The sequence below is a fragment of the Tachyglossus aculeatus genome, chromosome 23, assembly GCF_015852505.1.
Source record: "Tachyglossus aculeatus isolate mTacAcu1 chromosome 23, mTacAcu1.pri, whole genome shotgun sequence".
In the NCBI taxonomy this organism is placed as follows: domain Eukaryota; kingdom Metazoa; phylum Chordata; class Mammalia; order Monotremata; family Tachyglossidae; genus Tachyglossus; species Tachyglossus aculeatus.
In genome coordinates this window covers 10735911-10762083 of record NC_052088.1, presented here as the reverse complement: position 1 = coordinate 10762083, position 26173 = coordinate 10735911, and the positions used below count along the sequence as shown (strand labels likewise).

Below are 26173 nucleotides of genomic sequence, written 5' to 3'. Positions count from 1 at the left end.
CACTTCTCTGGGCCTCGGTTCCCTCATTGGTAAAATGGTGATTAAGACTGTGAGCCCTCTGTGGGACAGGGACCGCGTCCAGTGCAATTATCTTGAATCTACCTCAGCTCCTAGTAAAGAGCCTGGCATATAGAAAGCGCTTCACAGATACCTCTGGAAACAAAACCAAATGGAGGAAAAACTGTGGCCCCCATACTGAGTTCTCTGGATGCAGTCTAGAGCAGGAAAGCCGTCTCTCACCATCAGTATCAAAAGCATTAATTGTGCACATTGAGTGTGGGCCGGGAACGAGTCTACCAACCCTGTTATTATATCTTGCCAACTTGTATATCTATATCTATATCTATCTATCTATATATCTATATATGTTGCCAACTTGTACTTCCCAAGCGCTTAGTACAATGCTCTGCACACAGTAAGCACTCAATAAATACGATTGATTGATTATATCTACTCTCTCAAGTGCTTAGTCTTGTACTCGGCACACGGTAGGCGCTTACTAAATACCATATGATTGACTGGCTGCAGAGCCCTGGATGAAGTTCTTGTGGGAGATACTGACACATGAAAAGATTCGATTCCTATCCTGGAGGATTTTCCAGTCCAATGGAGGAGCTTACAGATTAATAGGCTTTGTGCCTTTAGCCATTAGCGAGTGTCTCTTGAGAGACGTAACCACATCATCATCATCATCATCGTCATCAATCGTATTTATTGGGCGCTTACTGTGTGCAGAGCACTGTACTAAGCGCTTGGGAAGTACAAGGTGGCAACATCTAGAGATAGTCCCTACCCAACAGTGGGCTCACAGTCTAAAAGGGGGAGACAGAGAACAAAACCAAACATACTAACAAAATAAAATAAATAGAATAGATATGTACAAGTAAAATAAATAAATAAATAAAAAGACTAATAAATATGTACAAGCATATATACATATATATACATATATACATACATACATATATTACACATCCACTCTGCCACCAAGGTCACTGCTGGCTCCCAGGCTGAGGGGAGGGGAAAGCCTCCCTCTGTAGTCTGTAAGCTCTTTCTGGGCAAAGATCGTGTCTACTAACTTTGTTTTATATGGCATTTGTTAAGTGCTTACTATGTGCCAGGCATTGTACTAAGCACTGGGGTAGATATATGTTAATTAGGTTGGACATAGTCCCTTGCCCACATGGGACTCAGAGTCTTAATCCCCATTTTGCAGATGAGGTACCTGAGGGCCAGAGGAGTGAAGTGACTTGACCAAGGTCACACAGCGCAAGTGGCAGAGCCAGGATTAGAACCCAGGTCCTTTTGACTCCCAGGCTTGTGCTCTATCCATTAGGCCTCCCTGCTTCTATCCTATAATTCTGTTATATTGGACTCCCTCACGCACTTGGAGCGGTGTTCTGCACCTAGTAAATGTTCACTAAATACCACTGATTGATTGATTGATCGTCCCCATCTCCATCCCTCCCGTCTTACCTCCTTCCCTTCCCCACAGCACCTGTATACATGTATATATGTTTGTCCATATTTTGTTCCTCTATTTATTTATTTATTTTACTTGTACATATCGATTCTATTTATTTTATTTTGTTAATATGTTTGGTTTTGTTCTCTGTCTCCCCCTTCTAGACTGTGAGCCCGCTGTTGGGTAGGGACTGACTCTATATGTTGCCAACTTGGACTTCCCAAGCGCTTAGTACAGTGCTCTGCACACAGTAAGCACTCAATAAATAAGATTGATTGATTGATTGATTGATTGACTGAGAGCCAGAGAGGCTACAGCCTCGGGCCCACTGACTAGCAGGGCCCTGCCCTGCCGGAGGAGGCTGAATTTAGACTGTGAGCCCACTGTTGGGTAGGGACTGTCTCTATATGTTGCCAACTTGTACTTCCCAAGTGCTTAGTACAGTGCTCTGCACACAGTAAGCACTCAATAAATACAATTGATTGATTGATTGATTGATTTCACCTCTTGAGACCAGAGACCTTCTGGGCCCAGAGATGGCAGGGGCAAGAATATGTGGACTGGGGGTCCAGATTGATTGATTGATTGAGAGACAGAAAAGGAGACCGAAGCCCACATTACAGTGTGTGTGTGTGTGTGTGTGTGTGTGTGTGTGTGTGTGTGTGTGTGTGTGTGTGTGTGTGTGTGTGTGTGTGTGATTCTATATGGGCAAGTGTGAATTATACAGTTAGACTCCTCAAGGGTCTTCTTATCACCACTTCACAGAGTAGTGTAAGGATTAATTAGTTAAAATTTGTAGGCTCTTGGAAGATAGAAAGCACTATATAAGTGCTAAGTATTATGGTAAACATGAAGAGTGAAGTGTAAGTGATTTATTATCTCATCAGATCTTGGAAGTTTGCCTCTTCTCCCCCTCCTTCCCCTCTCCATCCCCCCCACCTTACCTCCTTCCCTTCCCCACAGCACCTGTATATATGTATATATGTTTGTACGTATTTATTACTCTGTTTATTTTACTTGTACCTATTTATTCTATTTATTTTATTCTGTTAATATGTTTTGTTTTGCTCTCTGTCTCCCCCTTCTAGACTACTGGGTAGGGACTGTCTCTATATGTTGCCAACTTGGACTTCCCAAGCGCTTAGTACAGTGCTCCGCACACAGTAAGCGCTCAATAAATATGATTGAATGAATGAATGAATGGGGTAAGCCCAATCTTGGAGCATGGAGCAGAGCTGCTCTACACTGCTGCCCCTCTCCCAACCCACCCTACCCACCCACACATGGAGAGACAACACGGTGTCTCCAGTGATTGCAACCAACCGGATTACCTTGTATCGACCCCAGCACTTAGAACAGTGCCTGGCACATAGTAAGCACTTTCACGAATACCATTATTATTATTATTATTATGGCTTAGTGGAAAGAACATGGGACTGAGAGTTGGGAGACCTGGGTTCTAGTCCCAGCCCTGCTGCTGACCTGTCGTGTGATCTTACTCAAACCACCGAGCCTCATTCTGTCTCCTTTTCCTCATCTGTAATATGGAGATGAGATATCTGTTCTTCCTACCTCTTAGATTGGTGAGTTCTGGGTGGAACAGGGACAGTAATAATAATAATAATAATAATAATAATAATAATAATAATAATGGTATTTGTTATGGGCTTACTACATGTCAAGCGCTATTCTAAGCGCTGGGGTTAGGTACAAACTAATCAGATTAATTTGCAGCGTGGCTCAGTGGAAAGAGCCCGGGCTTTGGAGTCAGAGGTCATGGGTTCAAACCCTGGCTCTGCCAATGGTCAGCTGTGTGCAAGTCATACACGGACCTGCTCCGTGGCCTTGGGCAAGTCACTTCACTTCTCTGGGCCTCAGTTACCTCATCTGTAAAATGGGGACTAAGCCTGTGAGCCCCCTGTGGGACAACTTGATCACCCTGTAACCTCCCCAGCGCTTAGAACAGTGCTTTGCACATAGGAAGCGCTTAATGAATGCCATTATTATTATTAGTATTATACAGTCCCGCATGGGGCTAACAGAACAGTCTTAATCCCCATTTTACAGATGAGGGAACTGAGGCACAGAGAAGTGAAGTGACTTGCCCAAGGCCACACAGCAGATCTGGCTTTCAATGTGCAGGATTACCAAGCAAATAGTGACAAACAATGAAGACTAAAGAAATTCCAATGTACTTTACTGCTGCAATTAAACATAGCTGTCCTTTGCCTCACTATTAAAATTCTTCCTACAACGCTCTCTGCCTTCCTGTTCAGCCCATCCAACCATCCCACTCTTCCAGACAACAAAACCAAACATACTAACAAAATAGACAGAGAGGACTCTGAGCCCCATGTGGGACAGGGACTGTGTCCAACCTGATTGACTCAGAATAATACTCTACTCTATTTATTTATTTATTTATTTATTTATTTACTCTATTTATTTATTTATTTTACTTGTACATATTTATTCTATTTATTTTATTCTGTTAATATGTTTTGTTCTCTGTCTCCCCCTTCTAGACTGTGAGCCCGCTGTTGGGTAGGGACCGTCTCTATATGTTGCCGACTTGTACTTCCCAAGCGCTTAGTACAGTGCTCTGCACACAGTAAGCGCTCAATAAATACGATTGATTGATTGTTCTAAGCGCTCAGAACCACCTCAGGGCTTAGAACAGTGCTTTATACATAGTAAATGGTTATCAAATAATAACAACGCTATTAAAAATGAAGGCGAAGTGACTAATGAATGCATTTGAGCACTTTTCTGGTGGCTTATTTTGGCTGTTTCCCACCTTGCTCCACTCCTGATTATCCAGACTGTGGATTTTCCATCCCCTGGCCTGCAATCAATCAATCGTATTTATTGAGCGCTTACTGTGTGCAGAGCACTGTACTAAGCGCTTGGGAAGTACAAGATGGCAACATATAGAGACAGTCCCTACCCAACAGTGGGCTCACAGTCTTCCTCCCTTTCCTGGAGTTACTTCTCAGATGGACATTTGACTTCCTATCAGAAGGGGAAAAGAGGCGATGTAGCTCAAAGGCATCTGATCTCTGGCTTGCTAGAAGTGCTGGTGGAAAGGTTTGGTAGGAGACGAGCTTGGAACTATTTCCTAGAGTGAGGTTTTGGGATTCTCTGGGAATTTAATTCATCTGAACTACCATCCCTCCCCCGCTAACTGGAAAACTGAATAAGGCCAGCCAGTAGATTTCCCCACTGGATTGTAAACTCCGTGGCCTAGTGGAAAGAGCACGTGCCTGGGAGCCAGGGGACCTGGGTTCCAATCCCAGCTCTGACACATATCTATTTTATGACCTCGGGCAAATCACTTAACTTCTCTGTGCCTCAGTTCCCTCAACTGCATAATGGGGATTCAATACCTGTTCTCTCTCTTAGCCTGTGGGCCCTAAGTGGGATCTGATGATCTTGTGTCTACCCAGTACTTAGTACAGCATTTGGCACAAAGAAAGCACTTAACAAATGCTAAATTATTATGTACGCTCATTATGGGCAGGGAACGTGTCTGCTATTCTGTTGTACGGTACTCTCCCAAGTGCTTAGTACAATGCTCTGCACATGGTAAACACTCAATAGATATGATTATCATTATTATTAGCATTATTATTATTAGCAGGGATCATAGTCACTCTACTGCACTCTTCTAAGCACTTAGTACAACGCTCTGCACACATTAAGTGCTGCTGTGGGCAGAGAACGTGTCTATCAAATCTGTTACATTGTACTCTCCCAAGTGCTTGGTACAGTGCTCTGCACACAGTAAGCGCTCAACAAATGCAACTGATTGAGTGATTGGTTGAAATTTCCATTTTTATTGGGTTTGGCTTGTCTACAGACTGCTTTCTTTAAGGCTTCTGCCTCAACTTGTACTTCCCAAGTGCTTAGTACAGTGCTCTGCACACAGTAAGCGCTCAATAAATACGATTGATTGATTGATTATGGCCCATTTAGAGAGCTATACTTTGGATCCAATCAATCAATAGCATTGATTGATAGCAGAATGATATACTATGCACCTGGGAGAGTATACCTTATGCACCTAGGAGAGTATACCTTCTGCCTAACCAGGGTTTGGTGAGTCTAGACTTTCTCCAGGCCCATATTTCTTGACTCCCCAGACACCAGAAATTCTCTGGGAGTGTTCTGATCCGGCCCGTGGGACAGACTCCTTTGAGAAAGATGCCCTGGAAGCAGCTAGGAAACTGGGGCCCTACAACAAGGAAAGAGGAAGTAGCCAGTCCAAATCACTACGCAAGCACCGCGGAGCTCTGGGGGGATTTTTAAGGCCCTTGTCCTTGTGGAATTAGAACTCAGAACTCTGTGGGATTCCGGGTGACAGAAAGCTTTTAAGAGGCATTGAAGTCTCCACTGGGTATTTAAAGCAACTGAGATAACAATCCTCTCTGGATAGCTGAAGGGGTGCGCAGGTGATGGATCCTCTCAGGAGGAACCCCAGGGGTCTTTGACCCTCATTAACTGTCCACCATCAGGAGCCCCTAATCCCACTCCCTGCTCTGCAGCGAGGCGAGGAGCAGAATGCTTTCTCAAACAAGGTTTTCTATCATCATCATCATCATCAATCGTATTTATTGAGCGCTTACCATGTGCAGAGCACTGTACTAAGTGCTTGGGAAGTACAAATTGGCAACATATAGAGACAATCCCTACCCAACAGTGCTGCCAATATACTCCTGCAGCAGCCTCAAAGAGAAAACAAGAGGGGAGGGAGGGAAACTTGATGCAAGCCTGGCCAGAGGGAGCCAGGGCCTTGGTGTAGATAAATGACCCCAGAGGTCACCGAGGGGAGGCCCTGTGCCCCCCACTTCTCCCAGCTGAGATAACTGGCTCGGTCCACTGGGCCCCTCCCCAGGTGGTGATGCCACCCCCAGAGGGGTCATTCCTGCAGTACGTCGACCCCCGCACTCACCCCTCAGGATTAGGGCTCACCGGCGATACGGTCCGCCTGCCAGGGACACGTCTATCGGGAGCGGTCACCTATGCTTTGGAAATCTGGAGGGGAAGAGAGACTTCACATCTCACTTTCTTCATCCCAAAGGTGGAAGTGGGGGCAGGAGGGTTCTCCACTCTCTTCCCAAGCCTCAGAACACGTATGTTTGTACATATTTATTACTCTATTTATTTATTTATTTTACTTGTACATATCTATTCTATTTATTTTATTTTGTTAGTATGTTTGGTTTTGTTCTCTGTCTCCCCATTTTAGACTGTGAGCCCACTGTTGGGTAGGGACTGTCTCTATATGTTGCCAACTTGTACTTCCCAAGCGCTTAGTACAGTGCTCTGCACACAGTAAGCGCTCAATAAATACGATTGATTGATTGATTGATTGATTGAGGACAAAGGAATTCTGGGGTGGGGTTCCCCACCCTTTTCCTCAGAGCCTTTAACCTTCCTCTCTCCCTGGCCTTCAGGGGAACTGGGTTTTAATGAATAATGTAAATGAGGAAAGCCACAATTGCCCAGATCTTATCCATTCCCTTTTTTCCCATTTCATTCTGAGGCGACCGAAGTTGAGATGCTTTTAAGTAAACTCTCTTTGATCCCTTTAAACGCCAGCTTTTCGGTCAGCCAAAGAGTATGTCATTTCAGCTGGTTTACATTTTTTCAGGTTGAGTTTACGGAAAGGAAAAACGATGAGCTAATTTTTACCAAGGTTTTCCTCTCTCTCTCTCCCACGAGTCCAGAAGATTTAGCCAGAAGTACGATAATTACTTCAGCTACATAGGCAGGCCTCTACCCTGACGTTTTCTCCCCCTAAAACAGTTTGAAGCTCCCCATGATCCTTAGAGAAAATGCATGTACTTCCAGTCACGCATCACATTTTTTAACATATTGTTTTACATTTTCTTCTTCCTCCTACCTGTAAACTCTTTTTTGTCTGCTTCCCAAGGATGTTCCGTGTACACAGTTAAAGATTGATTGATTGATTGACTGATTTGAAGCCTTACAGATAGAGGGAGTGGATGGGGGGCAACCTGATCACCTTGTAACCCACCAGCGCTTAGAACAGTGCTTTGCACATAGTAAGCGCTTAATAAATGCCATTATTATTATTATTATTATTATTATATGTTCCTTTCAGCAGGGGCAGGCGAGGGGGAGCGAGTCACGGAACAGAGATTAGTCATAGACTTGGGCCAGATAAGAGCTAATGAAACCAGCTTCTGATATCGACCCAATGCCAACTGATAACAGTAAGCCGCTAGGAAGTTAGGCAGTTAGACCATGCGAGAGGATTTGAGATGATGATGATGAAGATCACCAATGGAGGAAGATGGTGGTGTTATGCTAACTGAGTTCCAAGGCATCCTTCCCGAGAAGCATCTGAAAAGATCTGGGGCCTAAACTGGTGACCACACTTTAATCTAAGAGAAAACTGAGTCACAGGGGAGGTGAAATGACTCACCATAAGTGAGGCCATGATTCAGGGGCTGAGAACAGAGCCCCAAACCTCAGAAGTGACAGTATTTACTACTACTACTAATAACTGTGGTATCTGTTGAGGGTTTACTATGTGCCAGGCACTGTACTAGGCATTGGGGTGGATATAAGAGAAGCAACATGGCTCAGTGGAAAGAGCCCGGGCTTTGGAGTCAGAGGTCATGGGTTCAAATCCCGACTCCGCCACTTGTCAGCTGTGTAACTTTGGGCAAGTCGCTTCACTTCTCTGGGCCTCAGTTAACTCATCTGTAAAATGGGGATAAAGACTGTGAGCCCCACGTGGGACAACCTGATCACCTTGTAAGCTCCCCAGCGCTTAGAACAGTGCTTTGCACATAGTAAGTGCTTAATAAATGCCATCATTATTATTATTATAAGCAAACTGGGTTGGACACAGACCCACTCACTTGGGGCACACAGTCTCAATCGCCATTTTACAGATGAAGTAACTGAGTCACAAAGAAGTGAAGTGACTTACCCAAGGCCACACAGCAGGCAAGTGGCAGAGCCGGGATTAGAACCCATGACCTTATGACTCCTTATGACATCCACTATGTCATGCTGCTTCCCGGACACCTACTGGGAGCTAAGCACTGTATTAAGCGCTGGGAAAGAGTCATGGGTAGAATCAGACAGTCTCTGGGCTCTAAGAGACTACCAGTGTAAGAATAAAGAGGGGGAGAAAAGGGCAGCGAGAGACACATAAGAAAAGATGAAACAATAGAAGTACAAATACAACGTATGAGACAAGGATAATTGATAATGAGTTTCTGGCTTCTCTTGGTTCTGTCCAAACTTCAACAGTTACAGCTGCAGCTATAATTACAAGCTTCCCAGGGTTTTTCCAAGTTCTCAGGCCTCCAGTTGCGGGTTCATTTAGCAAAGTCCGTCTGCTGCCTCAAATTCTGGATCATAACTGCCCCCGTACAATCAACCATGCAGATGCTCCCGAACTCCCTGACTGCAAACGTTTTCCTCGTGCCCTTGTTACACTGGGAACGAGGGCCAGAGAGAGCGTATCTGTTAGGAGCTGCAGAGAAGCCTAGGACAGTCAGTTCTCCTCTTGATGTGGTAGTTGTTGTGTCCCTCTACACTGTAAGCTTGTTGTGGGAAGGGAACCTATCTCCCAACTCTGTTGTACTCTCCCAAGAGCTTCCTATCGTGTGCTGCACAGAGTAAGTGTTCAATAAATGCCACTGATGGAATGATTCTTGGTTGTTCAACTAGGATCAACCCTCTCGCCTTGACTGATGCCACCTGTGTGTGCACAACCATTTCCTCCTACACCAAAACTATTTACGCCAACAGAGAGATCGCTTTCTATCTGGAAAGATGCGTGTTGTAGAAAGGCTGTTCCCTAAATCTTCCATAGCGTCTTATTCAAATCGAGCAATGAAAAAAAAAATCACACCATAGAAGACTCTTTTGTACTTTGCGCCGTACTTTAGATCAAAGTCTTTCCTAGCCCCATTAAAGTTTCTCTTTGGCCAAGCTAACGTCTTGCAGATCTGAGGCGAGGGGACTGGACTCTGTTTGTGTCTGGATTAAAACCCTCAGGTTACTTTCTGATAGGAACAAGAGCTGAATCTGGGTTCCTGGCCCAAAGAGTCGTATCGCCTAAGCCAGTATTAAAGAATCCTGGTCCTGGCGGGGATGCAGAGAGATTTTCTAGCCCCGTCTGCTGCTCGCAGGCAAAATCTTTCCAGAAAGACATCTGGTCTACTTTCTATAGAAAAGTATAGTATAGTATAGACAAGTATCATCATCATCATCATCAATTGTATTTATTGAGTGCTTACTACGTGCAGAGCACTGTACTAAGCGCTTGGGAAGTACAAATTGGCAACACATAGAGACAGTCCCTACCCAACAGTGGGCTCACAGTCTAAAAGTATCACTTTCTCCCTCTCACAGACCCTAGGAATGAGGATCCTAGAGTCTCCTGGTTAACACGCTCAAACGCGGCCCAACTCGAAGTTCTTCCTGCAGCTATAGAATCCCTCTCTCTCCTGCCCGTTTCCCCTTGGTAATAGAAAGCAGCCCCACAGAGCCTTTCTTTGGAAGTCAGCGCAACACAGGAACTTTTTCGGTTCCCGAGTCCGGCCGGGAGAAGGGGCCCAGAAACTCTGAATCACCTCGATGGCTGTAACAGATGTGTACTCCTTGGGCTCACAGAAGCTCGGGGGCCGTCGGTCCATGGCTTTTCTGCTTCCCTTACCCACTTGCCTGCCCTCACCGAAGAGGAGACCCACGGTTCTTAGTGTGTTTGTGTGTGTGGGGTGCATGTACACACCCCGAATAGGCTCTGCTGATATGAGTGGACTGCCCCGGGAAATTAACACTGGGCGTGTTGGCTGCCTCGAGCCTAGCCACCCAAAGTTCCACTTGATTAACCGAGCTTTTGATTTTCCTATGGAAAACCACACTGTGGCCCACCAACTCATAGAAATAACCTAAAAGTCCTTCCTGTCACTCGGGGGAGAAAGCATCCAGGAATACTTGTTTGCAAAAACAAACCTGGGCCCTGCCTAGCCCCATCCAAGGGGCACTGGCATTTTGGTGAAAAATGATTCCATCATCTATGAGTGAGAGCTGGAGAATAATAATAATGATAATAATAATTGTGACATTTTTTAAGCACTTGAAAATAGGCCAGAGCACTACACTAAGCACTGAAGTAAATACAAGATACTAAGACCAGACCCAAGATCTTGTCCCGCAAGGAGTCTTCAATCTAAGAAGGGAAAGCGAGTATTAATTTCCCCATTTTACAGATGAAAAATCAGAAGTACAGAGGGGTTAAGTAACAGGCCTGAGGTCACAATCTGGATTTAGTGACTCAGACCTGTACTCTGACCACTAGGCCATGCTGCCTCTCTCGGGCAGGGAGAGCTTTTCTTTGTGAGCAAATGTTTCAAGAAACAAAGGAAGGGGAACAAACGGAAGCCGTTGCCAGGGAAGTCTGTCCTTGTCCAAATCCATAAGGCCCCCCTCAAAGCACTGAAAGCTCGGAGATGCTATCTTGGAGGGGATCCCAGGATAAACAAGCTAGTCTGAGTTGTTTCTGGAGAATGTGATTTCCCCCCTTGATTTGAGAAAGGAGGTTGGGGGGTCTTCCCGGACAACACAGATTCCTTTTGAAGAGAGCCAAAGACGCTCTTGTGCGTTTCCTGAGATAAATCAGAAGAGTGAATTCTTCTTCGGGGCTGAGTAAATATAGTGGGAAGTTTGAGTGTGGAATGGAAAAGTTGGAAAATAGAGACTAGGCTCTGAAGCCAAAGGGCAGAAATTGCCTCTCAACTCCAGAGAGGGTGCCTAATGTGGGACTGGGCATATAAACGCCAAGAGAAAAGCTGAAAGTCCACTTAAGACTGGTAACTGACAAATGGGACCTTAGACATAAGAACCACCAACATTTTGGAAGCCGTACATATCATACATTCAGGTATCAAGTTCACAAGTTAGGGGTTTTTTTCAGACTCTAAATCTGGGCTGCAAGTATATGGCCGCAGTGTCATGACAAAATAATAATCTAATAATAATATAATAATCTATAATAATCTAATAATAATATAATCTTTCATTTAGCAGCGTGGGAAGCAGCGTGACTCAGTGGAAAGAGCACGGGCTTGGGAGTCTGTGGTCATGAGTTCTAATCTCGCTCCACCACTTATCAGCTGTGTGACTTTGAGTAAGTCACTTCACTTCTCTGTGCCTCAGTTACCTCATCTACAAAATGGGGATTAAGACTGTGAACCCCATGTGGGACAATTTGATTACCTTGTATCTCCCCCAGTGCTTAGAACAGTGCTTGGCACATAGTAAGCACTTATACCAAAATTATTATTATTATTATTATTTAGGACCACAAGAAATGGTGACCTGGAAAGGTTTTCATCTTAGCCACGTTTTAGGAATCCCGAAAAGTATGGCTTTCTTCCAAAATGAAGTGCAGTGTCTCTTCACAAGCTGCTCACCTGAATTAACTCCTATTAGCCTACATTTAAGTCAACAGTCAAATGAGTGTTTGGGAGCTGGGATTATTCATCACAGAGAAGAGAAGAGTGAGGGGTTGAGGAGGGGGTGTTTACCCTAAAGAGGATGTGTCCTGTTGAGGACAGAAGAAGAGAAAATGGGTTTGGGCAGCAGGGTTATCAATCATCAATCAATCGTTTTAGGGTTTCAGGTTAGGGAAGGCAGAATTTCTTGACAGAGATGGCTGTAAAACTCTGTCCTTCCCAAGTACCTAGTTCAGTGTACTGCATCGTGGGTGCTCAATAAATACTCCTACTATGAACCACTCCTCGTACTACAAACATGATCACTATGCCTACTCTGATCACTGAGGGAGCCTGGAGAACCTTCTTCTTCTTTAGAGGAGTTTAAAAACAAACTAGGTATGAATTTAGTATGAGAATAGCTCTGCCTGAGGACAGGGGGATCGATTCAATCACCTTTCAAGGTTCCTTTCAAGCTTACCGATTGAAAATAGACTACATTTTCTAACTTTTTTCAAGTATTCTTCCCAGGACAGGATTGAAGATTTTCCTCAAGGTCGATCAATCAATCAACCAACCAACAGTACTTTTTGAACATCAGCTGTGTAAGTGTTTAACAAGTACTATAATGATAATAGCATGGAAATGCTGGTGGCAGTTGAGGGACTATAGATTTAGCAGGCCTCTCTCTAGACTGTAAGCTCTTGGTGGACAGGCGACATGTCTACTAACTCTGTTGTACTGCATTCTCCCAAGTGCTTAGGACCCTACTCTGCACACAGTAAGGGCTCAATAAATACGACTGGCTGACTGGCTGGCGTAGGAGACTGCATCAAACAAGTTGGTCAGGATTTACCAAGTCACAGTGGTTGTTTTCCCCGAATCCTACTCTCTTCACTCTCTAGACCCTTTCCAAACCAGAAGCCTTTCAGGAGACCTAAAGATATGCAGTATAGGGAGAAGTTCTAGGAGCTGACTTATACTGCGTTATCAACTTCTTAGGGTTGGTATGCTATGTTACTCTTTTTATTTTTATGGTACTTGGTGAGCCTTACTGTGTGCCAGGCACTTTACAAAGCAGTAGGGTAGATAATCATGTTGGACACTGTCCCTGTCCCACATGAGGCTCACATTCTTATACTCTCTAATGTTCCCTTGTATTTGTCCAGCACTTCCATATTAATTATCTCATTTTCCCCTTATGAAATCCCTGGGAGAAGCAGGGATTTTTATCCCCATTGGGCAGATGTGGAGACTGAAGCCGAAAGGAAAAGTGATTTGACAAAAGTGTCACACAGTAGGCCAGTGGCAGAGCTAGGATAAGGATCCCATGAAGCCTGTAGACCAGACAGGGATGAATGGCCACCACTTAGGATATGCAGAACCTCTGGGGAGAATCAAAGATGCAGAATAAATCTGTCTCTGTTCTGAGTGACTCAGGGGAAACTGGCCAAGTGCTCTTAAAAGATACCTTGAAATGGCAATTATTTTCTAAGGTCACCCTTCGTTGGGCAGAGAAAACTGAACACTGAAGAGGAAAGCATATAAAAATGTGAATCAAGAAATAGTGGGCTTCGAGAAATTGGATGAACATTTCTCAGCATTTCAAGGCTCTGATGTTGCATTCTGTTATTTGGGGACGACTAAATCCAAAGCAGGCCTGGAGGGATTTATTCGTGTTGTCCGGGATGATGTTTTGAAGTCGGCAGAGTTAGCAAAAGCTGGAAGATGCAAACATTTCAACTCTGCTGTTCTCAAAAGGAGCTAATAAGTGAAGCCGTTTTTTCTATCTACAAGTGAAGGGTGAAGTGGAAACCAAAATTGAAGAATTGAACTTGGATCACTATACACCATTTAGACCTGCAGTCCTACTATGTTGCAGACAAGAATCCCGCCCAGGCGAATGGCTGGCCAGAAAATTCCCAAGTTCCATACTGAATGCATTGGTGGATGGATATACAGTCCTACTATGTTACAGACAAGAATCCCGCCCAGGCGAATGGCTGGCCAGAAAATTCCCAAGTTCCATACTGAATGCATTGGTGGATGGATATATAGTGCCTGGTCTGACAATGGTCAGAGCGATGCTTAATGCCATATGGTACTCAACAGGGACAGAAAATGGAGATGCTAGAGAACAAAGAGCTCCAAAACCATGGGAAAATTGACTCAACTGCCGAGTCGAGGCTCCGCCACTAGTCTGTTGTGTGATCTCGGGCAAGTCGTAATCACCTTGTATCCCCCCAGCGCTTAGAACAGTGCTTTGCACATAGTAAGCACTTAGCAAATGCCATTATTATTATTATTCTAGACTGTGATCCCGTTGTTGGGTAGGGACCATCTCTACATGTTGCCGACTTGTACTTCCCAAGCGCTTAGTACAGTGCTCAGCACACAGTAGGTGCTCAATAAATACAATTGAATGAATGAATGAATGAATTATTGTATATTTTTTGGTGCCAGTAGAAATTGGCCTCAAAAAGCCTGGAAGTTGTTTTCTTACACATGGAGAAAAATGTGGATATTCGTTTGTGTTCTAGAGATTTTTATTTTGGTGTAAGGTAGGTAGTCTTCGAATCATTTACCTTATATCTACCCCAGCGCTTAGAACAGTGCTTGGCATATAGTAAGCGCTTAACAAATACCAACATTATTATTATTATTATTAAGTCACTTAACTTCTCTGTGCCTCAGTTATCTCATCTGCAAAATGGCATTAAGACTGTGCGCCCCATATGGCACAGGGACTGTGTTCAACCTGATTAGCTTGTATCTACTCCAGGGCTTAGAACAGTGCTTGACACAAACTAAGCACTTAACAGCTACCATTATTATTATTATTGTTTTCTCCCAGTCCCACACACTTCCCACCAGTCCTTTTGATCATTACCTTGGTCACCTCAGAATGCGGCCCCCTAAAACCTCCTCTCCTTGAACCCTAGAGATTACAAGTCTTTTCTGGAGAGAACACTGTCTGGTTTCCTCATGGTGAGCGGATTACTTCTCAGCCCAAGTGCTGTGTGGTTTTTTCTTGCCCCCAGCACTGCTTAGTTCTCGTTTCCTCTAAACATTTCATCTGGGTATGTTGAGTCTTCATCAGCTTGTTTATTGACTTTCCGGGTCTGCCTGTTCACGTTTGAGGAGCCTCCATTTATGACTCTTCAACTGTGTACTTTAGAGGATGTGGCTGCTGATTTCTTTTGGTGTTTATATGTTCGACTCATTTAAATACTCCCATTGCTCTGAACCCCCAGTCACATGAACGAAACACGAAGCCAACAGCCAGACTTCAGCTGCAGCCAGGATTCCCCTTGGAGGACAGGGGCAGAAGCCAGGTGGAGGTCACGGGCCCTTTGGGTCCAGAAGCACAGACCAACAGCCCTCGGCTGGTCCAGAGAAAAAGAATTCCAGACAAAGACCCTCTCTCTCCTCAGATAAAAGCCCTGGTCCAGCCTGGGTAAACCCCAGGATACACGTGGAGGTTGGCATACCTGGCATAGTATCCTCTGGCACAGATGCCAATTTAGTGCATGTTCAGCCTCTTGGATTTGGTCTCCTAATACTTCCTCTTGGCTGATGTTCCAGAGTGATGTGGCTCTCCCTGTCCCACTCTGCTTTGGTTATTTCTACGATGACACCCCTCTGGTCTGGAAATCTTCCATCCTCAAACCGCCAATCACTCTTCCCACCCTTCAAAGCCTTACTGAAGCCATAAGCCCCACTTTTCCTCCTCTCCCACTCCCCTCTGCGTTGCCCCAACTTGCTCCCTTTGCTCTCCCCCGCCTCCCAGCCCCACAGCACTTCAGTATAGATCAGTCATTTGATTTATCTGTATTGCTGTCTGTCTCCCCCTCTCTAGACTGTGAGCTCGTTGTGGGCAGGGATTGTCATTGTGTATTGTTCTTTCCCAAGTGTTTAGTACAGTGCACTGCACAGAGTGAGCACTTACTAAATGAGATTGAATGAATGAATAAGTTCCAGAGTTCACAAACTGAAGGGCGGAGAGCCGGTACTGTATTCCCATTTTAAAGATGAGGACAGTGGGATTCAGAAAGGTTAAGTGACTGTCCCAAGATCACACAGCCAGACTGTGGTAGAACTAAGGCAGAAACTTGGGTTTTGGGCTCCCAGGCTTTTGCTCTTTCCCTTAGGCCATCATCACTATCATTGGTATTTTTTGAGTGCTTACTTCCTGCAGAGCTCTGTACTAAGCACTTGGAAAAGTACAATTCAACCGAGTTGACAGACCCGTTCCTTGCCCACAAAGAGCTTTCAGTCTAGAGGGGCCATGCTTCCTAGGACACAAAATAGGATGTGGATGGTGACGGCAAAGCCCTGCCCGACCTCACAGGGCTATAAAGCAGCAACAGATGAATCTGGCTTTGCCTACCTCCTCCTCATTCTCCGCCTCACCCTTTTCCAAGATGGCAAAGCATTGAAAACCACATCTGGAGCTGTTGGCATACATGCTGTCTTGGACTTTTCTGCCCACAATTTCCAGTGGAAAATCTAGACACTGCTGTGGATTCCAGAGTCTTTGTGCTGCCGTCCAGAGGGTTACCAAGATGTGAATTTCTGTGGCCCACCTTAAGCAGTTGCAAAAATTCATCACAAAGGGAAAACCAGAGACCCATCCACTATAACAGGCTGGCGGGTGGGGAGAACATGGCTCTTTCATCCAGCCCCGAAGGATAACCGGCCAGAGTGGAGGGAGCCTGGGTCTCATCTGCCATGACTCCGGGATGTTTGCATGGGCTACTTGCCTTGCTCCCACTGGGTATAAATGAATATGAAGCCCATTTGTCATAACTAGGCATTTCTAGGTTAACTCCCTTAGGAACCCTCTGACCCCCGTAGCAGTTGCTTGGTCAATATTGCCCATCCCGATCCATCCCAGGACTAAACCTGGACCTAAGGAGGGCTGGAGACTTTAACGTTGCCTCCGTTCCGTGCCGTGTCATCCCAAACCACCCCGCCTCATCAGAATCTACTAGGCCTCCGGTCAGAGATTTCGACCAAGTTCAAACAAAAGGGAATCTTCCATTCCCCGGGTAGTTCAACGAGAGTGAGGGAAAAAAGCAGAGGCCCCTTCCTGGGCTTTGAATCGGATTCTTCTGTTGCTTGGCTTCCTTTGTCCTGCTGGAGAGAGAACTCTTCATCTGCTTTCCACAGCTTTGCTCACTGGCTGGCCCAGTCCTAAGATCCTTGACTCTGAGTCCCCTTTCCTACGCTTTCCCTTCTCTCTCGGATGAAGGTCTCAAGGTTACCGAAATATGAAGTGTTCTCCCTCCCTAGACTGCAAGCTCATCACAGATAGGGAACACGTCTGCTAACTCTGTTGTATTGCATTCTCCCAAGCGCTTAGTACAGTACTCTGCACATAAGTGCTCAATAAATACCATTGATTGTTTCTTCTCCTCCCTAACTCTCTTTTTCGCTACTTTCACCCCTCTTTCCCAACTCCAGCCATGCATGTGACACCCGGAGTGCCGGATTTCGGAACACCGTAACCGGGGCTGATCAGGAGAGGGGTGGGAGGCCCAGGGCCCCACTAGTTCTGAAACTTGGCTGCCCTGCCCCGTCTTCCACACAAATGAAGCAATCCGTCTTTGCTGGTGCTTTCCCAGCTCTGCAAAAAGTGTTTGAGTTGGGGCCAGCGAGTTGTCCTGATGACTTTACCGTGTGTGTGTGTGTGTGCGCGCGCGCGCGCGCACACACATGTGCACATCCTTCTCCTTAGGGAATGCCATTAATGGAAAGGAGAGCCCACATCAGGGACAGGCATAGGAGAGAACGAAAATATCCTCACTCTTCCCCTATGTTCCTCTCTACTTAGCTTCTCCCCTCCTCCCTCTCTCCTTTTTTGTTCAGTCAACCAAGTGTACATAAACAACACCCACTGAGAGCCGGGATTGTGTCTACAGTGTATGAAGAGGGGGTGTTTCATTCCCCCCTTGAGATCATGTCCTTGTGACCTAACTGGGAATCAGCCTAGCCTGGTGAAAAGAGCCCGGGCCTGAGAGTCGAAGGACACAGGTTCTAATCCCAGGCTTCGCCACGTACTTGCTGTGGGACCCTTGGGCAAATCACGTCAGTGCTCTGTGCCTCAGTTCCCTCATCTGCAGAGTTGGGATTCACTGCTCGTTCCCCCTCCTGCGTAATCTGTGAGCCCCAGGTGGGGCTTGATTATCCTGTGTCTACCCCAGTGTTTAGTACAGTGCCTGGCATATAGAAAGCGCTTACCAAATAGCACAATTAATATTATTATCATCACTGTGCTTTACCTCGGCTTAGCCAGGGAAGTGGCTTGAATGACGCAGTTCCTGGGGAGGAGAAGCGACCCCCGCATACCCTACTCCCCACAGCACAGAGGCTGTGGACTCTGACAAGACTCCTGAAGGGCAGTAGCCATAACAGCAGTATTGGTTTTGACTGAATGCCCAAGGGGGCAACAAGAACTCGGGAGAGAGCCGGGACTGTGTCTACAAGTGCTCAGTAAAGTGCTCTGCACTCAGTAAATGCTCAACAAATACCACTGATTGATTGATTGAGTGGAGAACACTGCTTCGGGTGCCTTTTGGGTGCAGAGCACTGTACTAAGTGCTTGAATGAGTATACCAGGAGGAAAAGAAAGATCTCTGCCCTTCAGGGCTTTCCAATCTATTTCTCTTCCCCTCTTGTCCCAGGACCAATTCATCTCTCTCTGTCTCTCATCCCCCACCAACTCCCTGTCCCTCTCTTACCTCCAGGGAGCTGCAGCGAACACTGCCTTTGGGCAGCATGATGAAGCCGCTGGCTCCAAGGTGGGTTCTGCCTCCTTTGCCAAGCTGCACCAGGCTGTGCCAATGGACCTTCCCGCAGCTGGCCAGGGTTGGATAGGACTGAGACCTTGCCTGTCCATCTTGCTGCTTGGAGCCTTGACCTACGGGAGAGGGAAGGGGGAGACAGGGACAGGGCAACGGGGGCTTGCTGTCAGCTCTCGGCAAACCCCCGTTACTGCCCCAGCCAGAAGTATCTGCTATGTTGTTATACTGTGCTTTCCCGGGTGCTTAACACAATGCTAAGCGTGCCCTCAATAAATACAATCGGCTGACTGCACGATAAGCCCATCCTAGGCTTCTCTGAGAACGAAGTGAATTTCCTGAGTGTCTCATCGTCCGGGTCTGCGTGGGTTAAGTACGCATAAAGTCAGGTTGGAACATTTTCCCAGAATCCACATTTTCCAAAAATCACTGATGACAGTCAGCTGATAAATAGCCACCTGTGCCAGAACCTTATTTGGGTCAGCTAATTTATGTCAGCTGTCTGCCCTATTAAGATGGGCATTTGGGGGCTTCTCCTCATGGATGCCCTGTAGGGTGTAGGGGTATGGCTTCACCCCTAATTCTACAGAAGATGTCTTCTATGTAGTAGACTCCAAACTGACAGCTAGTGAAAAAGTTCTTATTTCAGCCACGTCTTTTTATGTATCCCCAAGAAGTGAGTGAGATTTACATATTTCTTTCAAAAGCTCCCCAAGCCCAGACCACAAAACTCTTCGGTGCGGTAGTGACCCTGAATATGCCTGTAGTCGTGTACATAGTTTCCCGGTATTAAACAGGTGGCACTAATGAAATCTGCCTCGTTTGCCGGCAAACGCTGGGGGAATTTCCTACCTCCCGGCTCTTTTCGCTACAATTTAGCTTGGAAAGAATGAAAAGGATTAGGCTGAGTGTATGGAGAGGGGGTGTTTCTTTCCCCCCTTGAGATCATGTCCTTGTGACCTAACTGGGAATCAGCCTAGCCTGGTGAAAAGAGCCCGGGCCTGAGAGTCGAAGGACACAGGTTCTAATCCCAGGCTTCGCCATGTACTTGCTGTGGGACCCTTGGGCAAATCACTTCACTGCTCTGTGCCTCAGTTCCCTCATCTGCAGAATTGGGATTCACTGCTTGTTCCCCCTCCTGCGTAATCTGTGCGCCCCAGGTGGGGCTTGATTATCCTGTGTCTACCCCAGTGTTTAGTACAGTGCCTGGCATATAGAAAGCGCTTACCAAATAGCACAATTAATCTTATCATCATCACTGTGTTTTACCTCGGCTTAGCCAGGGAAGTGGCTTGAATGATGCAGTTCCTGGGGAGGAGAAGCGACCCCCGCGTACCCTACTCCCCACAGTACAGAGGCTGTGGACTCTGACAAGACTCCTGAAGGGCAGTAGCCATAACAGCAGTATTGGTTTTGATTGAATGCCCAAGGGGGCAACAAGAACTCGGGAGAGTACTGAACATAGACATGACCCATTCCCTGCCTTCAAAGGAACTTACACTCCGTCCCCAGTTTTGGCACCCCCTTCATGACGGGTCTTGGGGTGGCAAAGAGACATAAGGCCTGGCTGGTAGTGGCGAGTGGACTCTGCGTGGTGCTCTGGGGCAGGGCAGCGCCGATGCTAGCTTGGGGCTTGAATTAGTTTTGCCCTGGAAATAGCAGGTCAATAAAGATATTCTCCATAAGAGAACTCTCTTTCAAGCAATATCTCCAGCTCCGCACAGACACTGCCACTGGGTTTGTGCAGCACTCGTCTCGAACTAGAGGCCCGGGGTTAGGTGCCCGTGAGACAGATTGTCCTGCAGCAGCACCAACTAAGCTTACTTTGGTAGCCTGGGGATCAGGTGGCTCCCTTTCTCCGGTCACTGGTCACACCCGCACCCCTCCGCCTGCTCTCCGATTCTGAAAGGAGGGGGTTTTCTCACACCTCCGAAAGCCACAATGCTCCGCAAGGCATAAACACTAGGAAAAATGAAAGCAATTTTGTAATGTAAATGACACGGAGAAGATAAAATGAAATTTTCTTAACTTCTGTCGATTTGTACTGTATTTACTGGGACCCTTTAGCACTAAACCAGTTAGTTTAAAATTACATTTTAAAACAAACAAAACAAATACATTTTTCTTTCTCTCCCTTTCCTCCTATTGCTTCTCCTCATTCCCACTTTCTCTGCCCCCTCTTTCCAACCCTCCCTTTTGACTTCTCCCCCCCACCCCCCAACGGCTCCTTTGTCCCCTTTCCAGTAGATTTTATGCCAATGATCTTACAGCAAGATCAGCGACGTTTCTTAAAATAATTTTTTTCCCTATCTCCCAGCACAGTCATGTTGTAAAAATGACTACCCACAACCTTCCCCAAACCAGACGGTACGGAAAAGAAAAATAAACATTGAAAGCAAAATTTTAATGCCTACTCAGCATTTTGGGATTTTGTTTACATATCAAGCAAGAGCATTTTAAAAAATATAATGAAAGATTCTTAACACAAAATCTAAAGCCTGAATCAGAGTGACTGATTAACCACTATCTACCAAGTGCCTGAAATGGTTGTTCAGTACAAAGCCATACCCAACAACTACAGGCTGAAGATTACGACTGGCTCGTGAAGTTGGGGGAAACTTTGCCCTCGTGTTTGAAAATGACAAGAAAATGGGAATGAGGAAAGACCCTCCAGTGGCCTATGGGAAATGATGCTGATGATCTCGGGCTCAGGGGCCTTGATGGAGGAGACAGTAACCTGAGTAAAATCTGACCCGACTTCAGACGCTCAACTTCTTTGGGACAACCCTGGGAGAAGGGCTTGGGAGGGGATATTTGGAGAAGCGGGGACTGGTACCTTTATTAACTAATGTTTTGGGGGGACCACGTGGAGAATGGAGAATGTACTACCGCCTCAAAGTGGAATAGGGGGGCTTGTGGGAAAACAGTGAGGTGAAAGAAGCAGTTTCAGGAAGTGCATGCTCTTGGTGACCGTGGCCCACAGAGCCTCTAGCTCGGTCTTCTTGGCACAAGCATCCCCGGGGGCCAAACGTTTCCTCATGGATTTGGGGGAGCTGAGAGTTGAGGGTGGCCCAGGCTAGGAGTTGTGACATAGCCCTAAGAGAGCTGGACACATCTCCCCCTACAACCCCTTGCCCAGATCCTGGAATCTGACTGGTACCTCCGCCGCCTCCCGTCATCCTTTAGCTGCTCCCATCAGTATCCCACGCTCCAAACCTTTCCCTGCACCTTCTGAGTCCATCCTATAACGCCCCTTTACATTCCTCCCTGCTCTTGTGCATGGACTGCCACCACTGCCACTGCATTCAGGAATAACCTCTTTCAGGTCTGAGCCTCAGCTATGTCTATCCCCACTGGGGAAGGTATATCTGGGCTCCCACAGTCCCTGAAGAAACCCAAGACAACACAAACCCTACCAATCCCTCCCCTCCCTCTCCCTGACGGGAACACTGCCTCCAACTGCAAAGCTAAGCTGGATATGAGCACGGTCTCTGAGTCAGGGTGCAGTCTTAACCATTCAGCTCATGCCATCAACCTCTGGTTCATCTAGGGAAGGAGAGGGAGGAGGGCTTACTATTCAGTTTTGGTGGTGCTGAGCCCCCCGAGGAGAGTTGCATCCCTTTCTGATATCTGTCTCCTCCCCCTCCACCCCAATCCTAGCCTCAGGTGAAGATGAGAGAAGGGCACTGGCAGAGAGGTCTGAGGGTAGGAAGAGGGGCACATGAAACTAAAAGGATCACTGTGAAGAAGGGGAAATTGGAGGAAGAGGGTACAGGTGAAGTCTCACCTCAATAAAACATATCATGTGTTGGGGAGGGGAGGGGGTGATGGACAGATTTTGAATTCAGGTGGAAAAGTCCGGTTCTGACTCCTATGGGTGGAATGAAAACCCTTGTCGACGTGGCTGCTAGTGACTGTTTGCTCCCTTTGAATTTTACAAGAATCTGAGTCAGTCGCCAGTAGTCTGGTTTGTTGGCAATTGCAGAATCCAACAGACGACGGACTTGTGAGGTGAAAGAGAGGGCCAGGCCTGCCTCCAGGATTCACTGTGAACTTCCTACCCAGAATAAAATTCCCCAGCTGCCCTGCAGCTGAGGAACAAGGGCACAAGTGGGGACCCCTATGCTTTAGACAGATGGCCCGGCCAAAGGCCAGCAGCCACACAAACGTCGACGCTCATCAGGCACTCGGGGTTGAAACCGGATTCTCCATCGTGGTTTAAGGATAAGAAGGTCTGGGGAGCGCCTGGCCGGGGGGGGGGTGGGGGTGGCAGGAAACGAACGAGGGGAGAGTGACGTGACTGGATGCCCAGGGCTCCAGCCTCCCACCTGAGGGCAGTTTCCTGTTTTCCGGTGGCACGAGGCATTCTACCTCCACGGCCCCCACACGCCGGTGGATTTCGGATCGCAGTAGGGGTCCTCGTCGGGGTAATTTATGGGCACTGAATCCTGCGAGTAATACCGGAGCCGGGCAAGCAGCTTCTTCACTATGGTAGGATGCTCTCTCGACAGATCGTGCCTTTCCTCAGGATCCCGATCGATGTCGAACAGCCACAGAGTCTTGGTCGGAGGGTCAGGTGACTCGATCCTGGAGACATTGAGCAAAGATGGTGGTGGGAACCAGTTGCCACAGCCTGGGGGAGAAACAGGAAATAAGGTAACGTGTGGGGCTCTGCTCCGGGGGACCCTATCAATCGATCAATCAATCAATCAATTGTATTTATTGAGCGCTTACTGTGTGCAGAGAACTATACTAAGTGCTTGGGAAGTACAAATTGGCAACATATAGAGACAGTCCCTACCCAACAGTGGGCTCACAGTCTAAAAGGGGGAGACAGAGAACAAAACCAAACACACTAAAAAAATAAAATAAATAGAATAGATATGTACAAGTAAAATAAATAAATAAAGAGTAATGAATATGTACAAACACATATACATATACACAGGTGCTGTGGGGAAGGGAAGGAGGTAAGATGGGGGGATGGAGAGGGGGACGAGGGGGAGAGAAAGGAAGGGGCTCAGTCTGGGAAGCCGAGCGGCCACGTTTCATTTTAGAAGTCACATTCTGTAAATGAAATGACTTCTCCTCCTTTCCTCGAGGCCTAACTTCCAATTCCCCTAGGCCTTGAAGACTGATTAAAAACAGGGTCATCACCCTACCCCTCCAGAAACTGGTCACCCCGGGTGCCCTGCTCACTTTATAAATTTTCCTCCCCGGGTCCAAACCTGTGGGACGGCCTGGGAATCAGCAAGAGTGGATGCTGTGTAAATTGGAACAGGTTGAAAATGAAAAATACAAAGAAGAAAATAAAACCCCCTAAGGAAGGGCACCCTGGTATGCCACCCAGCATGTGGGGTCATAAAAGGTTTTTAAGACAGTTTTATCTGTCTGGGGCAGTCCAGTTGCTTGGGAGCGGAGAGTGATGGAGGGCTTGGTGGTGGAGAGAAGGAAAGGGAGAAAGCCACGGGAGGGTGGCAAGGCAGAAGCAGGAGAAGTGACAGTTTGGGAGTATGGAAGAACCATGAAAACTGCCCAGCAAGTTTATGAGGTGTGATTGGTACAAAAATACAATCATTTCCCTACCTGGGTATCCAGTGAGCAGTTTCCAATTTCCGTGTCGAATTGCAGCATGGATAGATGTATTGAAAATGGAATAGTCCTGAGGAAAGGAAGCATCCTTTGAGGGAGTCACTTTATTCCTTTGACCTGAAAAGAGCATGAAAGGAGTGGGCTGTTATGGTTCCATAGTAATATATCAGCACTTCTCGTTTGCCTTTCAAAACAGCAGCCTTTATTCCATGCTGAAGTGCAGACGTGTATCCTGCCACAGAAATGAATGTTCTATTACCTTCAGAGAGAGTGCTCCAGTTACATTAAATGTCTTTCACAAACCACCAGAAATAAAGGATATCCAGAAGAGCACAGGCTGCGACTCACGCCTTCAAATCCCCCTACTCTCTGCCTTCGGACCGCAGCCCGTCCTGTTAGCCTTCTACGAAAACACGCCGCTCTCTTTCTTGGCATTTTCTGGTTAGAAACAAAATGTCTGGCCGGGCTCTCTGATCTCTTCATTGATTCTGGTCTTTTGGGCGAAATTCTCAGAAACGGAGGCCTTGCTGGGCTTGTAGTGATCATGATACACTTTGCTGATGGCATTTATGGAATGGTGGTGCAAAAAAGGGGCAGGCAACAATGGCCGTGCAAATCCCTGACTGTTTCTTCACTACGCTGGGTGAGGAAATAAGTTGATTACTACCCTATGTGTCAAATCTGCATTTATGGGTCTGTGGGGTTGTCCTCAGGGAGGATGGAACCCAGAGAGCAATGGGAATAGGCCTGGTAATCTTCTCTGCCCATGTTTCCACTGGCTGCTTGACTTATGCTTGGATTCACTGCACCCTTGGGATGGCCCTGACTGCCTGCTGGCTCAGTTCTTTAAAGGCTCCACTCAGAACTCGACCCAAAGTCCACATCTGCCTTTCCACTTTTCAATCACAGATCAATAGCTCTAAGCTCATTCTTTACAATTTTTGTTAGGAGCCAAGCCACCAAGCCAAACGTTAGCCGGGAATTTCATACTACAGGGTTCAGAAACCCTAACTAGAAATATGGAGCACGGTTGCATTGGTATCTGCCCATTTTTCCGTAACTGACCCTCTTACATTGTTGTCATCATCATCATCAGTGGTATTTACTGAGCCCTTACTGTTTCCAGAGCGCCGCATTGAGTGCTTGGGAGCGCATAATACAACAGAGTTGGCAGGCACATACCTGGCCCATAAGGAGTTTACAGTCTAGAGGTGGAGAGATGGACATTAATATGAATACGCAATTTACAATATACAATTTCAGGGAAGAAGAATGAAGCATAGTTGCTAAATTATTTGGTGGGAGGGGATGCATAGGTCACAGAGTTCTTTTTAGACCAGTAAAAAAACAATGGCCTACAAGATCAACACTGAAGAATGATCCAATAAACAGCTGTGGTTCCAAACTGCTAACTCTTAACCATCCAACATCTTTAAAACTCAGAGAAGAAATGTTTCTTACTGGTGACGCCATGTTTGTTTGGGTATGTTTTGGTTCAGGGTAAATAGATGCTTCTGACGCCTGAGGTGTGGGTGGATATCTATCAAGGGAAGTGTGCTTTTAATGTACATACTGTGGAAAAAAATGTAAACAGCCATTATTTGTTTCAAATTAGTTTGTATACAGCTTTGAGACCGAGGATGTTTGCTTCATGACATGAGACCATGTTTTGTGAAGATGTAAACTAAAAGATGAAATGTTAGTCAATTTAGTTCTGCTCGCATTGAATCACATTTTGGCCTGAAACAAATATACATCTGGAAAATAAAATGCCAGGGAAGTAAGTCCAAGTCTTAACCATATATGACCCTGGTTGCTACCTAAGCCTC

At 46.3% G+C, this 26173-nt stretch overlaps 1 protein-coding gene and 1 pseudogene across 1 annotated transcript in view; one reads left to right on the top strand and one right to left on the bottom strand.

Moving 5' to 3' along the window:
* The first annotated feature begins 13307 nt into the window (after nucleotides 1-13307).
* LOC119944562 lies at nucleotides 13308-14148 on the top strand (annotated as a pseudogene).
* A 6989-nt stretch (nucleotides 14149-21137) lies between these two features.
* ARSB (arylsulfatase B) overlaps nucleotides 21138-26173 on the bottom strand; it is a 143954-nt gene continuing 138918 nt past the window's right edge. Inside the window, exons 7-8 of the mRNA XM_038765558.1 lie at nucleotides 24339-24461; nucleotides 21138-23385 (exon numbers count right to left, since the gene is read on the bottom strand). Of these exons, the coding sequence (XP_038621486.1) occupies nucleotides 23120-23385; nucleotides 24339-24461 (389 nt within the window). The 3' untranslated portion in view covers nucleotides 21138-23119. The remainder of the gene's footprint in view (nucleotides 23386-24338; nucleotides 24462-26173) is intronic.